This window comes from Achroia grisella, unplaced genomic scaffold (assembly GCF_030625045.1).
Source record: "Achroia grisella isolate CSIRO2021 unplaced genomic scaffold, CSIRO_AGI_Agris_v1 utg5591, whole genome shotgun sequence".
NCBI classification, from domain to species: domain Eukaryota; kingdom Metazoa; phylum Arthropoda; class Insecta; order Lepidoptera; family Pyralidae; genus Achroia; species Achroia grisella.
In genome coordinates this window covers 24,729-42,183 of record NW_026712941.1, presented here as the reverse complement: position 1 = coordinate 42,183, position 17,455 = coordinate 24,729, and the positions used below count along the sequence as shown (strand labels likewise).

General features: G+C 34.0%; 1 protein-coding gene across 1 annotated transcript; it reads left to right on the top strand.

The window, feature by feature from the left end:
- Positions 1-12,159: 12,159 nt before the first annotated feature.
- Positions 12,160-14,446, top strand: LOC131848567 (cytochrome P450 6B6-like). Its single transcript, XM_059198481.1, has 2 exons — positions 12,160-13,525; positions 14,265-14,446. The coding sequence occupies exons 1-2, from the start codon at positions 12,160-12,162 to the stop codon at positions 14,444-14,446; spliced, it is 1,548 nt and encodes a 515-aa protein (XP_059054464.1).
- Positions 14,447-17,455: the final 3,009 nt, after the last annotated feature.

The following is a 17,455-nucleotide window of genomic DNA, read 5'->3' as shown; positions in this document are numbered from 1 at the left end:
TCCTGACGACTTAGGCGTAATACCGGTTAGTCAGGGAGAGAAACACCTCAATGCCTACAATATTCACAATTACCTATCTCTTATTTGTTTTTATAATAATATAAACACTTTCGCTCCAAAACTCCCGCTGCCCCCGTTCAATTATCCGTCATCCACTTGTCAATGTCACAGATTACTTTGGCTCTGGCCTCTGACGTTCCGTTTCAGGTTACATGATTATTGACTTTACCATTTTTAATTAATGGTGCGTCACACGATAGTTAACAGTCGGCCATCCTGCAATAGTGTCTGGCCCAGACACATAGGTAACTGATGAGCGTAGTCATGCTTATCAAAGGATATAGTGTCTACAGGATCATATAACAAATACTAAACTAAATAAACTAAAGATACACATTACTTTCATAACATTGACTATCTTAGTATACTGTCAAAGGTTTACAATCTAAAATCAATACTAACAGAGCTAAGTTTCGGCATGCATTAAGAAATGCACAAAATATAACATAACATATATTAATTTACATAATCCAAATCACCCAAAAACATGAACAACCTTTTAGAGTAACAAACAATTATTTTGCGGTGATTGACTTCTATGAGTCAGTCTGTAACATATCACCATTACAATGTAAGTTTCCGATCTTATGAACATTGCATTTTTTTTTTTATACCTCCAAAATAGAACTTGACATTTCTCGTCATGAATATTTTAACGGATAAATTTAACATATCACATTACAAAAGGTAAAACTTAATTACCTACGTATATAGAGAAAAAAAAATATAAAGAGAAAGTAATATTCTCGTGACATAAAATTAGAACAAAATCGCTGCCTGCCTTCACCTAACCAATAGAAAATAACAGGTCAATATTATTCAAGTGGTTCTAATACCCTCAATACTACTACTACTATTTTACTTCGATGATACTCTTGATTTACCAGAGAATTATTTTAATCTAACATAATTCATTGAATTTCGGTTATGATTTACTTAATAATACCATCAGCTCACTGGTCAAGTAATCTATTGCACCCTTTGAACCCTGTACATTTAGGGGACTATAAATGATTGTAGATACTGATCTCAATTTTCTTTACAACACCAGTTTAACATAAACCAAAACCCACTGTTCCAGATTAATGTGAATTAGAAATAATCTTTATTCAAATAAACTCAACACAAGCACTTTGAGTAGTCAAGTTTTCAGAATCTATCGCCCATTCGGAACGCAGTCTCATCACAAGAAGAATAAATAAGAAACCTGTGTGTTGCTCTTTTAAATAAATATTGATTTACTTATATTTAATTAACAACAAGGATTAGGCATGCGGCAATCAACATAAAACTCCGCTACGCACTTAATCTCCGTTCAATCAGACAACATTGACAGCGCTATGAATTTCAAGTTAGAGATTTTCTAAAAAACACTGATTTATAAATGATGACATTTATAAATTCTTCAATTTTATAATAAGCTTTTTTTTTTTTACAAAGAAAATATTTTATGACACATTTGATTTCTTTTTCTGGCAAATTGAGTAGACTCTGGGAGTTTGTTGTAAAACCTTGCGCAATTTCCATAAAACTTTAAAAGAATTACTAACTTTCGTCAAACGAACGTGAGTTTAGTAAGCCTACTATTCACTTTATATTTTATCGATGGTATTCGTAGCCACTTCGGCCATCCAACGTTATCGAAGGGCCTCATTCGATATTATCATAACAGTTAACATCGGGTAATATAATAAAATTAAAATCATATAAAATTTAGTTTGAGATAATTTACATACTTAAAATATGAAAGTTGCCACTGACAACTACACATTACATTTCACATCATGAATTCAGTCTTTGTTATATTTTTCCGCCTTAAGTTGTATCACTTAATTTTTCACACCAGGTACTAGTCAGCATCTCTGCAAACACGGCTGCCTAGCTAATTAGTGAAATACCTGTTAAAACAAAACATTAAAAAAAATGCCACCGCTTGCCCACTATGAGCTACGGTCTCAACAGATCTGGATTTTATTAGACTCAGCCACCGCTTGCCCGCACAAGGAGCTACGGCCTCAAACTGGTCAAATTCTCATTAGACTCAGCCACCGCTTGCCCACACAAGGAGCTACGGCCTCAAACTGGTCAGATTCTCATTAGACTCAGCCACCGCTTGCCGCCACAAGGAACTACGGGCTCCAACTGAAACACATCAAATATTTAACAACTGGTCATTTTCTCAATGAGGCATTCACCGCTTGCGCACGCAAGGAGTTACGGCCTCCAACTAGTCATATTCTTTATGGTACTATGCTATTTTTACTTCAGCCTCAAGTGCTCTACATTGCAACTCAACTATGGGTTATATGCACTCCCATCAAATTTTACTATTACTTTTTATTCTATTACATTTCTTTAAGAACTGGATTTGCTGGTTCTATTTTACTATTTCTCCAACGCTTTAAAGGACTTTATAACATTTAATCATAAGTTAATTCAATTTAATTATGTACCAAATTCGAATTATATATCTGGTTGATATATATCTATCAATTTCTGAACGAACTTGCAATATATTACTACCACATGCCTTACTCCTATTATTATCTACCAAATCTTGAGTAGCATCAACAAAAAGCGAGTCGTTCGTTGTACGTCGCATTGAGCACACGCGGATCCCCATTTTCTCCGTGAACTAACGTATACGGAACCATCAGCCGCGATCTCAGTGCAATCATCTCATCAGTATATCATCAAATCTAAATCACCATCATTTACCTTAAAATCCATAAATCGTATTCATAGTCATATAATTATTATATTAATCTCATAATTTCATCAAAGTATTGCAAATCATTTTTCATTGTCATATCAACCGCCCGTTCTATTAGCCATTTTGAATTATGAAATTCAGCTTGTCGTCGATTGTAACTCATCATTGTATCACTAGCATTCCTTAATCTTTCAGATCTATTCGTTCATGTACAACTCTTCACCGCGTATATTTACCGACTATTTTCCATCGAGGTGTATCAAATTTTACCTTGTGATCGTCCTTACTACAATCTTGCAGTGTAACTATCTTGTACACCTCGAGCGCTTTATTCATAATATTTCTAAAGTGTCTGTATACGGTGTCTGGGTTCTATAAATTAGCACCTCTTCTAATTTCCCATTAATTACAACACATTTTCTAAAATATTCTGCGTATTCGGCTATAACTTTCTGCTTACTAGCAGACCATGTTATCAAGCCATTAGTTATATTTAAATTCCAGACACATAAAATCAGTTCTGAAAGGATTAATTTCAATTTAAACTATTTAGTTAGTACAATAGTCAATCCGATTTCTCCAAAGAGCGTTCAGCCACACATACAAGTGCATATAGGTGCTCAGACTAATCTATGGAATCAAATGCCCAGCATTTGATTGCGTTGATCATTACTTATAAAAATTTTAACTTAACCAAATATTTGAAGACAACATCACCGTTATTATTATAAACTTCCAATATCTCTACACCTGTAATTTTGTACAATTCAACATTAAAACACCCTCACTTATTTAATACATCCGTTCTCGTATGCTATGCAAGTGACAACATCAATTCTTATATGTTGATGAGTTCACTATTTAAAAAGCCTTAGTTAACACTTTTATTTTACTTCAACTCAACAATTATGTCAAAAGTTACAATGGTCTAAATACAACACATCCAATCTCATATTCAAGTCAATTGAGTCAACATGTATACCAACAATTCTTACATGCTCGTTAATTTAGCATTATATGCTTCGATTATTCTCTTTTTTTTTTTTAATCAATTAAAATCTTAATAGATACAATATCTCAAGATTTAACAAAGGTTAACTAGAAATTAATAAAATTGGCAAAACCATCTACAACAGTAATTTATAACTGTAAACTGTAATCCTTAACAATATTTAACTTTCTTATATCTTAACTTTCATTTATGTCCTCTAGTAACTTTTCTTATATATTCCTGGGATTAAATTGACAGATATAGCCTTACTTCCACAACTTATATTCTCTCTCATTTTATTTGCATTGGATATAAAGGTCTCTTAAAACAGTTATAGGTTCAATAGGATCCTTTCAACTTAGATCTAGTATACCTATGTACACTTTTCAAAACTTTACTGCTCATACATTTAACAACAATCAATTGTCCTTTTGTTTTTTTTTTCTTTTAACTACCTGTGCTTCTTAAATTTGTATTCACTATAATATCATTATAATTAAAGAACAATGGTTCAGCTCGCAAACATTTTCTCAACAAATACTTCTCTATAACATGTAAAACTTACAACTTAGACCATGCAGTATTTATTTTTCATTCTACATATATGCTATTCATAAAGTAGTTTATTATCCATCAGTAAACCATATAAAAATCTCATAAATTACGCCAGTATCCATATTCATAAACCAGCTCGTCCATACTGACTATCCACGTCTCTCCCTATGGAAGTTTGCATCCAGTCTTTTCCTGCTGTTTCCTTTTTTTTTTTTTCTTATGTCATCTGCTTATCTTTTTTTTCTGCTGTCCTACTTTTCTTTTGTCTGTCGTCTCTGCCATTTTCTTATATATATTCTTTGGCTATCACTGGTCTCTTGGCTTATAAATTTTTCATTTCATTATATGGCGTCATACAATCCAATCAATCACAATACTATTTAAATGTTAAATAGGCATTACTATATGTATTTATACCTGTACATATGATACAATCTTCTTTTGAATCATTGCTATTTATACATTTTTTTTTCTATAAATTATACTATACCAACATCTTACTTTCAATCTAAGTTACATTTGCAGTGATTAACTTGTGTTCACAAGATAATGAGGATTTTTCCTATTCTTCTTTTTTTTTTTACTTATATATTCCTGTCATAGCTATACCGAAATCGCCATGCACTGTCCTCTACAGTACAGTAGACTCACAGAAGATAATTGGAAGTGTGGCACAGTATAGGAGTGCTATCTTCATAAAACTGACTTACTTCAGTCTCATCCTCTTTGGTAACAAAGTTATATTAAATAAAACAAACCACATGCTTATAAAGGCATAGCATAAAACACCAACAATCAGGAATTCTCATAAATATATAACGGTTGTATAGAATGGGAACGAATTTCCATGCATGGAAAGTTATGCAGCCTATTAATAACCACATTACCAAGGTCATCAGCAAAGTTTTCTAGAATATCCATATCTCTTTACTTTCCTAACAATCTTGTCTGTCTGTGTCTCATAATTTTCCTCTATAATAATTTTAAAGCTTATGTACTTTGAATATCTTAACATTGCCTCCCACAGAGACTATTTAATAATAACTAATTAATATACAGAAACTTCATTAGTCAAATCATAAAATATTTTATAATCCTGTAGTATACAAATACATAAAAGGTAAGTTACATAAACCTTTTAAAAATAGTATCCAATTTTTCCTTTCTCCTCTATTTCACCATATCACAGTTTACATGTATTCACTTAATTCTCTCCCATCTGTCCATACCTATATACAACAAAAGAGTGCTATGCACTCATTTATTTCCATTTTCCTGCCATAATATCTGAATTATAAAGTTTATTATCCAAATTTCACAATTCTAGACCACACTGTTTGACACAATCCATGTGCTAACTTCAAGATGAGTTCATTATTAACTCATGAATGCTTTAAATCAGTTATTATCATCTTCTGATATACATTTATTTATATTAATATTCAATAATATATTCTATATATTCTATTTTTTTTTTTTATTATCTGTACTTCACAAATATATAATACAATTTGAATTTAAACAATTATGATTTCCTCCTTGGTTGACATTTCAATTCCAATATAGATTTAACAATGAATCTGTCCACTTTATAGTTTCTTAGTACTGTCATTCTACAAATGACACTAAATAATAAAACTCAATGGATAACTTCTTCAGTTCATTAGCTTATGCAGTACACAAGATTGGACAATATAGCAATACATTGCAATATATTACAATAGTCTATTTTCATTATTGTGATAACAATTGTCTTATGTTGTACATATTCATATTATAAAATCATGACATTTTGTGCAATTTACTGTATGGAGAGTTATAACTCATCAAAAGGCAAATACTCTCACTGTTGCGACTCAATATATATATCCAAACATTCTGTATGTACACAAATATTAACTTATTTCCAAAAACTTTTATTCATATTCATAACACTAATAGTAAATTTAAAGACAAACTTGTTGCTCAAGTATTGTTTAGAAAATTCAACAGGTTTCTTGTACAATCAATAATAGAATCAAGAGCCAACAACATTAATTTCTGGCTTTACCAAAAGCTTTTCTTTAGGTTAAAAGACAACTTCATAAATTATAAAACTAAACTAAAGTCAACAGGTCTTTTGTACAATCAAGACCCAACAACATCCATTTCTGGCTTTACCAAAAGCCTTTCTTTAGGTTAAAAGACAACTTCATAGTTTACAAAACTGAACCATGTAAGAATAGTCTTACCTGTAATCTATCACTTTCTAACATGTCACATATTAATTGGGTGCTTATAAATTCCAACAATCACTTACTAAACATTGTCTCAAATGACAAATGTACATAGCTACAGGTACCTGTACAGGACCTTTAAGTACCTTTATTGATCAACAATGGCTGCTAAGGGCCATTCTAATGAATTTCAAGAGAAGCATCAAAGAAGCGAACCAATTGCTCAAACATATAATACATTCATTATGAGCATACATATAATATATAATTCCAGCATAATATGACACCTTTGAGGAATTGGATATCATCTCTAGGTGCTTTTTCAACACATTAATAATCAATATCATATGATTATGATAACCTTGAGGATCCTAATAGATCTCAATTGGATTTTATACTAATTAATAATTAAATAAGGAACTATTAATAATAATAGTTTACAGTTATTCAGTTTTTAACATTGGAGTTTACTACCAATTGTTAGCCATTGCTATATATATATATAAAATTCAAAACACAGCAAGAAATAAATATAATAATTGTACTATCAGAGTTAAGTACTATTTTCACTGAGAGCTTCACAGCTAATCATGAGATAGCATCTAAAATGTCTTTAATATGTAATATTATGAAATATAACATGTTATGTAGCTTGTATCAGTTTATGTCAACAATATACTGTGTCTATCTATATTAATATGCTTTATAATTCATTAATAAACACATATCAAAGTATCAACCAATATAATATATATATGACAGTATCTCAATTTGGGACTATAACCACAATTAAGACATATACCTGGACTATGCCTGTGGTTGTCATTTATCTGAAATGGGATCATCAAACATATATGTGTACCTATGTAAAGAAATAATAACAATTCTTCAATTCAATTCACGTAGAACAAACACACAAAACTGAACAGTAAGTTTGACTAATTTACTGTGAATTAGCAACAAACTCAGCAATACCATTACACTGTTTATATGTATAACATGGTATGTGTTCTCATGTTCAACCTGTATGTCAACATAGTTAATGTAACTGTTTCTAATCTGTTGATATCCTATCATACTCGTATCATAGGCATTAATAACATAACAATAGTTACTCTGTATTTTAAACTAATTAGATATCCATGTTGTTTTATACTTAATGTATTCATAATACTTCTTTCTTAGGTATATTGTATACCTCAATATCGTGCTACATGTCATGTCATTACTCTCGCAAGTTATCGTACATACTAAATCTATTTAATATGTAGAAAGCAATTCATCCAAAAGTTCAATAAAACAAGTGAGATACTGCGTTTAATGGTATGCGTGTTATTAACGTAAATTCACTTACCACAACTTCTAGTCAGAATTACCTTACGGTCGAATTTGTAGGCGGGATTGGTACCGCTTCTGAACTTTTAAAATCACTAGTATCCTGACGACTTAGGCGTAATACCGGTTAGTCAGGGAGAGAAACACCTCAATGCCTACAATATTCACAATTACCTATCTCTTATTTGTTTTTATAATAATATAAACACTTTCGCTCCAAAACTCCCGCTGCCCCCGTTCAATTATCCGTCATCCACTTGTCAATGTCACAGATTACTTTGGCTCTGGCCTCTGACGTTCCGTTTCAGGTTACATGATTATTGACTTTACCATTTTTAATTAATGGTGCGTCACACGATAGTTAACAATAGATAGTTGATAGACAACGAGTACCGAAAAGTATTTAGTAGTATTATATTAATAAGTGGTGTTGACATAATGAGCCTAGATATTAAGGTTAGAATTTTTTTTTTTTACATTTTATATTTTACTATAAACAGACGATACAGTAAATATTCTACCATTCTTTGTATTTCATATTTAAATAATTACATCTAATCTTCAGTCCATAACAAAAACCTTTAATTTAAAAGTCCTTAGTTTAGGACCCTACAGATATCCCTTAACACTTAGGGGTATAAATAGATAACAACCTATTCTCATACCTACTATATATAGAATTTCATCAAAAGCGGTTAAGCTGTTTCGGAGATGTATGGCACTTAACACTGAGACGAGAATTTTATGTACATGTATATAAAATATTTTACATATATGTATTAATGAATATGTTTATTTATGATGTTTTCTATCTAAATATATATAACTCAAAGGTGACTGACATAGTGATCTGTCTACGCACAGCCCAAACCAATGGACAGATCGGGCTGAAATTTGGTTGAAATAAAAACGCTATTAAAAAATAGGGGTTGATGGTAGAACGGTGAAAATTTTGGAATGCATGTATTTGTTAATGTCACATCATTTGGATTACGTTTATCACTTAGGAGTAGAAAAAATATATAACAACCTATTCTCATCCCTCATAGTGTAAGTCTGGTCGCTCAAATAAATTTAAAAAAAAATTATTAGATCATTCAATGACCATTACTAATTGTTATTATAATATACTGATTTGATATGAAACGGATACTTGGTGTGATGCATACATATCATTAATAGGTACCTAAATCCAGTTATCAGTTAATACTTATTACACTATCAGATTGAGACACTGTTTACACTAATTATAAAGATATTGTTGTGTCCTACAATTATCTGTGGAATTAAAACCATTGCGATGTTATCTTGGGCATTTTTGGTGAGAGAGCGACTAAGGGTGAATAGCGCTCACGAGTAGACGATTCCGTATATTTTTACTATTTAATAATATTATAATATTTGACAGCCTCGGTGGTCTAGTGGTTTAGCACACCGCTTTACTATCCGATGGTCGTGGGTTCGATTCCTCGCACGGTACAAACATTTGTATTCATGAGTATGATTGTTTGTATCGGTCTGGGTGTTTACTATGTATAATATGTATTTATTTACAAAAAAAATGTATCCATGTATTTTTATCAGTTGGCTCGTACCCATAACACAAGCTCTGCTTAGCTCGGGACTAGATGGCGCTGTGTGAATTGTCCTGAAATATTATTATTATTATTTAATAATATTGTGCAACTTAGACTTTTAAATAAATAAATAAAAAAAATGCTATCTACTGAAAGTGCCGTCAAAATCAAACGTTTCTAAGATTAGCAAGAATAAACGGTCAGACAAACAAAAATATTTTATATTAGTTTCTTTTTATGTACAACATATACTCTTTACTGAGATACAAACAGACAATCCAATTATATTTATTAGTATGTATTAGGTTTGTGGATAATACGGTTTATTAAACATCATAGTGCTGTATTTCTTCAGTTTAGTTTTTATTCTCTTATAACGATACAATTTTGCTCTGTTCCTCTATTTGCCTCTCACGGCATCCTCGTGGCAAAACTAGGCCTATAATAATAATAATCTCAGGACAATTCACACAGCGCCATCTACACCCAAGTTAAGCTAGCTAAAGCTTGTGTTATGAGTACTAGATAACTGATACAAATACGTAGATATTTTTTTCGTAAATACACATATTATACATAGAAAACACCCAGACCGATACAAACAAACATACTCATAAATATAAATATTTGTGCCGTGCGAGGAATCGAATCCGCGACCATCGGTCGTAAAGCGGTTTGCTAGACCGTTAGACCACCGAGGTCGTCAATGAAGTCGTCTATGCACGACAAAAATCTGCAGATTCTGCCAAACTGAAGAGGAAACGCCACTACACATCCTATGTGGTTGTAGCCCACTCACGCATAAACGAAATACCTCTTTAGGAAAGTTAACACTCTTTCCTGAGGAGGTAAAAACTATCGCTCCTAAGAATATCCTTCAATTCTTGTCCCTGACGGGTCTAGGTAGCGAATTTTGAAAGAGGGCGAGCACAATAGATCTATGTAAGTCGCAGTGCTACAGGTGCTACAAACATCTGACAATAGTCCAAACAACCCAATAAAAAAAAGTACTAGTGACACATTGCATTCTTACGTTGTGATGACACAGAGAAGCAAGCCACTTGGTTACAACCCAATCAGTTTTGTGGCAAAACAAGAAATCATATCGTTATCTGCATTTATAATCTATACGTAATTTAGTGAAATCATTTTTATACGAGTCATCAACAATGACGACTGCATTTTCCTTCTTCTATACATATAAAAACATTAGTGATTGCTGTCCGTACTTAGATAGATTTTTTTTCGGACTACTCTAATGCTGTTAGCTGCAGCTGGCCTTTACAGCTTCACCGGACGATAGGGGCGAGTGCAGATGGCACTCCAAACCAAAGGAAGGACTTATGGAGCATACACAAGTCCACACACACATACTCAATGCATTCTACGTTTACGCTTAATACTAGATGTATTACAAATTTATATGAAGGAAGACCTGGTGTCTGAGGTACAGGCTATTGCTTAGTTTGGGCTCCAGATTTCCCACAAATTATATTTATTGTTGGCATTCATATAATAAAACTGGAATTATGTAATTTGGGGAGATGAAATAAAATTTATTATTATTATTATTATTATTGTATTTTTTTTTCTCAGCCTTTGCTGGTTTTCTCCACACTATTATTATTATTTTTCTTTTCCAAAAATTCTCATCTGCCCTCTTAAGGAGAGGAGATGGCAACATACCTCCGGCAGAAGCACAGTCGGCCGCAGGGCCCCAGGTAGAGAAACCGGCGTACAATGCGGGCAGAATCTAAGAGCACCGCTTTCTGCATCTTTCCCGGGAGTGAGCCGCCTCGGAATCCCAACCGTCTGAGATGTTGTTCCAGACTGGTTGGGATAAGACCGTTCACCGACATAACGATTGAAAGGATTTCTTATTATTATTATTATTCTTGGTACATTATGTTTTCTCAGCATTTATTGTTATTATTATTATTATGAAGCGGCTGAAGGCCAACTTCCGCCTGACGGATACGACTTTATTCTAAGGGCACCGTTAGAGGTTCGAACCTCGGCTCAAGCACTCGGAATTTCGACCCCCGTTTGAATTGGACGGGGTATCGATCTTAGGGGATGGACAGATATATGACAAAAAAATATTGGATGACTTTATTAACCTACCTAACCTCAGGACAATTCACACATCTCCATCTAGAAGTAAAGCTAGCTAAAGCATGTGTTATGAGTACTAGATAACTGATACATATATATAGATTTTTTTGTAAATACATACATATTATACATTTTCTATGTATAACACCCAGACCGATACAAACAATCATACTCATGAATACAAATGTTTGTGCCGTGCTAGGAATCGAACCCGCGACCATCAGTCGTAAAGCAGTGTGCTAGACCGCTAGACCACCGAGGTCGTCAGGTTAAATGCCATCAAATTTGTTGTTCCAGGTATGCCACAGCGTAAGTTTTTTTGTTATGTATGCAGTTTATAACCTACATACATATTGCAGTCATTCAATTAACCTGAATATAAAAATACCTTGATTATATCTTTACTAATACAATATAACATGTAAACATATTATTTTTGTTCTCTTATCTACCAGGATAATTGTTATCATGACTCATTGCTAAATCATTGTTGCCTAATTAGACAGTCTTAGTGATTACATATTTTGTTTTCTATATATAAAGAGTAGCGCTCACCAAATTATTTATCAGTGATAGACAGTGTCAATCAGCGCAAACATGATTGCAATAATTCTGCTAGTAATCTTCATCAGCTCTCTGTATCTTTACGGTACGAGGAACCACGACTACTGGAAGAAGAGAGGGGTGAAGCATGAGAAACCAATTCCCCTATTCGGCAACGACACCAAGCGCCATCTCCTACAGAAGAACGTTACTCAGATGGCGGTGGACACATATTGGAAGTTTCCAGAAGAACGCTTCGTTGGCTACTACCGAGGAAGCATACCTGAACTAGTGGTGAGAGATCCAGACCTCATAAAAAGTATTATAATAACTGATTTCAATAACTTCTACTCCCGCGGCCTCTCTCCTGAACATAAAGTTATTGAACCTTTACTGCGTAATTTGTTCTTCGCGGATGGAGATCTGTGGAGGCTGCTACGCCAGCGGATGAGTCCGGCGTTTACGAGTGGTAAGTTAAAAGCCATGTTTCCACTTATCGTCGACCGCGCTGAAAAGTTGCAAGCGAGAGCGCTTGCAGCCGCTGCATCTGGAACTCCTATAGATGCACGAGATCTCATGGCACGATACACAACCGATTTCATTGGTGCCTGTGGCTTCGGACTCGATGCAGATTCACTGAACGATGACAATTCTAGAGTAAGAAAACTGGGCGCTAAAATTTTCAATTTAACTCTAACGCGTGCATTTACAGTAATACTAAAGACACTGTTTCCTGATGTGTTCAAGCACCTTAAATTTCTCGGTCAAGATCTGGAAGATGACGTAGTAAGTTTGGTAAATGCCATACAAAAGCAAAGAAATTATGAACCATCAGGCCGTAATGACTTCATAGATATGCTATTAGAATTAAAACAAAAAGGCAAAATTGTAGTAGAATCTCTGGAACGAGTGAAGCCAGATGGCAGCCCGGAGATAGCAGAACTCGAAATGGATAACTACTTGCTAGCAGCTCAGGCCTTTATATTCTTCGCAGCTGGTTTCGAAACTTCATCATCGGCTACCAGCTTTACACTACACCAACTGGCTTACAATCCTAGCGTTCAAAAGAAAGTACAAGAAAATATAGATGCAGTATTAAATAAATATGACAATAAACTAAGCTATGATGCAATAAAAGAAATGACATACTTACAGTGGAGTTTCCAGGAGGGAATGAGAATGTTTCCATCATCAGGATTTCTGATGAGACGGTGCGTGAAGAAATACACGATACCTGGTACTGATATAACAATTGATGAAGGTGTTAAGGTGACTATTCCGATACAGGCCTTGCACAATGATCCTAAATATTTTGATAATCCAACACAATTCAGACCAGAGAGGTTCTCACCCGAGGAAGTAAGCAAGAGGCACAAATTTGTTTATTTGCCGTTTGGAGATGGACCCCGCTCCTGTATTGGTATGTATTAACTTTAAATAAATTTTAATTATCGTTAATTTAAATTTCTTATTACTAAACTTTGATTAATCTTATTAATATTATAATATTATTTAATGCGAAAGTTTGTGAGTATAGATGGGTGTTTGTTATTCTTTTATGCAGAAACTACTGAACGGATTTTGATTAAAGTTTACAGTAATATAGAATAACATATCTTATATATAAAATTCTCGTGTCACAGTTTTCGTTCCCATACTCCTCCGAAACGGCTTGACCGATTCTCATGAAATTTTGTGAGCGTATTGAGTAGGTCTGATAATTGGCCAACATCTATTTTTCATCCCCCTAAATGTTAGGGGTAGTCCACCCCTAATTTTTTTTTTTTACTTTAAGGCAAAGCAACGTTTGCCGGGACAGCTAGTAGTCTATAAATTTCACACTAGTGAAACTGTGGGTACACCTAGTAATAGTATAAATATTTTATTTAATTATTCATATTAACAATCGACAAATTGCCAATCACTATTTATCATCACCATCATCACAGCCTGGAAGACGTCCACGGCTGAACAAAGGCAATTACTATTAAATTATTAACTGTCAATTTATCCATTGTAATATTATAATCAAACTCTAAGTACGAGTATCTGTCTGTTTGTTACTTTTTTACATGGAATAGCAGATCACACTTTAATGATACTCTATATGTAGCTTATATATTAAGTCCTGTACTAAAATGCATTCGTGGACATTACAGGAGGTCGTCTGGGCCAGATGCAGTCTGTGGCAGGTCTAGCCGCGGTTCTAGCTCGGTTCACTGTTGAACCGGCTTCAGAATCCAAGAAGGAGCTGACATCAGACCCCAAATCCAACATCGTGCAGAACATCATTGGCGGTATACCACTTATATTCCGTGAAAGAAAGGACAAAACGTGTTAATTGACATTCTTATTAAATAATTCATCATAGCGTAGGTTCTAGATAATTATAATTATGATAAATATACATTTATTGTTAGAAGATTACAGAAATCTCGTTGAAGACTAATTTATCACGGATTATGATTTAAGTGTGTATAAATATTGTAAATAGTGTTAAATTAATATTTTATCATTTATAATAAAAGTAATTAAAAATTTACAATACATTTTATTGGTATATACCTGGTTTTACTATATAGGTTTATCTATACATACTCCAATTTTATTTCAAGATTTTTTTACGAGTGCCTTTTCATATAGTAACTGAAAATCAGAACTGTTCTGTTCTATTTACAGTTACTTTTTTATATATTTTGCTTTTTAAAACTATACTGTCTTATTATATGTGTATGTTGATGTAACCAAAGCAAATGTCTATAACATCAACTATAAATATATTAAAATACACTTTTTTATTTTAAACCTTCTTCATAATATATACATATAAATAAAATTGGAGTGTCTGTTTGTAATATTGAAATAACCGTTTGTACTACATGCGTATGAATATAAATACGGTACATACACCAAAATAACAATTTTAGTCTGTCTGTCTGTCGGCCTGTTTTTCCGGCTAATCTCTGAAATGACTGGACCGATTTTGACGAGACTTTTTTTGGCAGATAGCTGATGCCATAAGGAGTAACTTTTATTTTAGAAAAACATCGTTTATTTTAGAAATTAAAGTTAAATTCCAAGCGGACGAAGTCTCGGGAACAGCTAGTAATAATAATAATAATAATCTCACAAAAAGCTATATAATTATAACCTAGAACAGATTATACAGTGACATCTAGTCCCAAGCTTGTGTTATAGGTAGACAACTCACAGTCGAGTAAATATCTTTACAATTTTTTTTTTGTAATTAACTTCTAAAATCTAGATAGGTACTCCTGATGACAAACAGTCATACTCATAAACACAAATGTTGCCGTCAAATTGTATTAACTATAAGTAAATTCTACCTCGGTGGTCTTGCGGTTTAGCACACCGTCTTACTTCCGATGGTCGCGGGTTCGAACCTCACACGACACAAACATTTGTATTCATGAGTATGATTGTTTGTATCGATCTGATTGTTTTCTATGTATGATATGTATTTACGAAAAAAATATATCTATGTATTTGTATCAGATTTCAGTTATCTAGTACCCATAACACAAGCTTTAGTTAGCTTAACTTGGATCTAGATGGCGGTGTGTGAATTGTCATTACATAGCATAAATCAAAGTCGCTGTCGCTGACTGTCCGTCCCTATGTATGCTTAACTCTTTAAAACTACACAACAGATTTTGAAGCAGTCTTTTAATAGATATAGTGATTCTAGAGGAAGGTTTATATATATCTAATAAACATAGAAAACACATAGACCAATGCATACAATCATACTCATAAATATTACATCATACGTCATACTCGTGAACGGGTGCTGCTTGTGGGGACTGGTCTGTTCAGGTTGTGAACACTGATTAAATTTTTTGTTCTTTGCGATAGCATATGCTGGTGGTCACTCTATTCTCCCAAATTTGAATTTTATTGACTGTATATTATTATAAACATGTTCCACTATTATTAATTATTAATGTTTCTAAGGACTGTATTTGTAATATATATTTTAATTTTAGTTACAAGAGAAACTACGGTCACTGATCGTAAAAGACATATATTTCAAATTGACAATAAAAATCGAACGAAACATAAAATATTTAAATACATATATAAAAAAATCGAATCCAACTCGGATATCGGATATCCAACTCGAATCCAACGCGTTCGGGAAGCTCTGATATATCTTTTCGTCCAAATTTCCGCAGTGTCTCAAGATGAAGGTTTACGACCAATGTGTGTTGCCAGTGATGACTTACGGAACATTACGGAACGTGGTCGCTAACTATGGGCCCCATCAACAAGCTCAGAGTCACTCAGAGGGCAATGGAGAGGGCTATGTTCGGAGTTACTCTGCGTGATCGAATCAGAAACGAGGAGATCCGCAGAAGAACCAGAGTGACCGACATAGCCCGAAGAATTGCGACTTTGAAGTGGCAATGGACAGGGCACATAGGTCGTAGGACAGATGGCCGTTGGGGCAGTAAAGTCTTCGAGTGGCGACCACGGACCAGAAGACGCAGCGTGGGAAGGCCTCCAGCAAGGTGGACCAACGATCTGGTTAAGATCGTAAGGCATTGGATGCGAGCAGCGCAGGACCGATCGTCGTGGAGATCTTTGGGGGAGGCCTATGTCCAGCAATGGACGTCTTCCGGGCTGCGATGATGATGATGATAAAAAAATATAATTATCATATAAAAAGGTGCGTTATGCACAACTATTATTTGAAAAAAATACGAGCTGAGTTTGTTGTCAGTTCTTCTCATCTCCATATCATTCCGAACGGACGGTAGATTTGACATATCATAAGAGTCTGTAATAGACCTACATGAATAAAGATATTTTGAATTTGAATTATAGATTGCGAGGAATAGAACAGGAAACCATCAGAAGTAAATTCACATACTAAACTGCCACACCACTAAAGTTATCAAAAGAACTACTCATTTACAATCTAATACATATACACATAAGGACAGATGGCCGTTGGGGCAGTAAAGTCCTCGAGTGGCGACCACGGACCGGAAGACGCAGCGTGGGAAGGCCTCCAGCAAGGTGGACCGACGATCTGGTCAAGATCGCTGGACGGCATTGGATGCGAGCAGCGCAGGACCGATCGTCGTGGAGATCTTTGGGGGAGGCCTATGTCCAGCAGTGGACATCTTCCGGGCTGCGATGATGATGATGATGATGATGATGACACCTATGCGAAGCCAGGCGAGTAGCTAGTATTAGTATAGATTATTATTAGTATGTTTAAACAAAGCCAGTATTATCATGAATAAATAAATCATATCATAATCTCAAATCATGTTAATAAGCATCCTGTTTTGAAACATTGTAATCTATTACAACATCTACC

Coding starts and splice junctions, on each gene's coding strand:
- LOC131848567 (XM_059198481.1), top strand. CDS start 12,160: ATGATTGCAATAATTCTGCTAGTAATCTTCATCAGCTCTCTGTATCTT. Junction 13,526..14,264: donor TGGACCCCGCTCCTGTATTG/GTATGTATTAAC, acceptor TGGACATTACAG/GAGGTCGTCTGGGCCAGATG.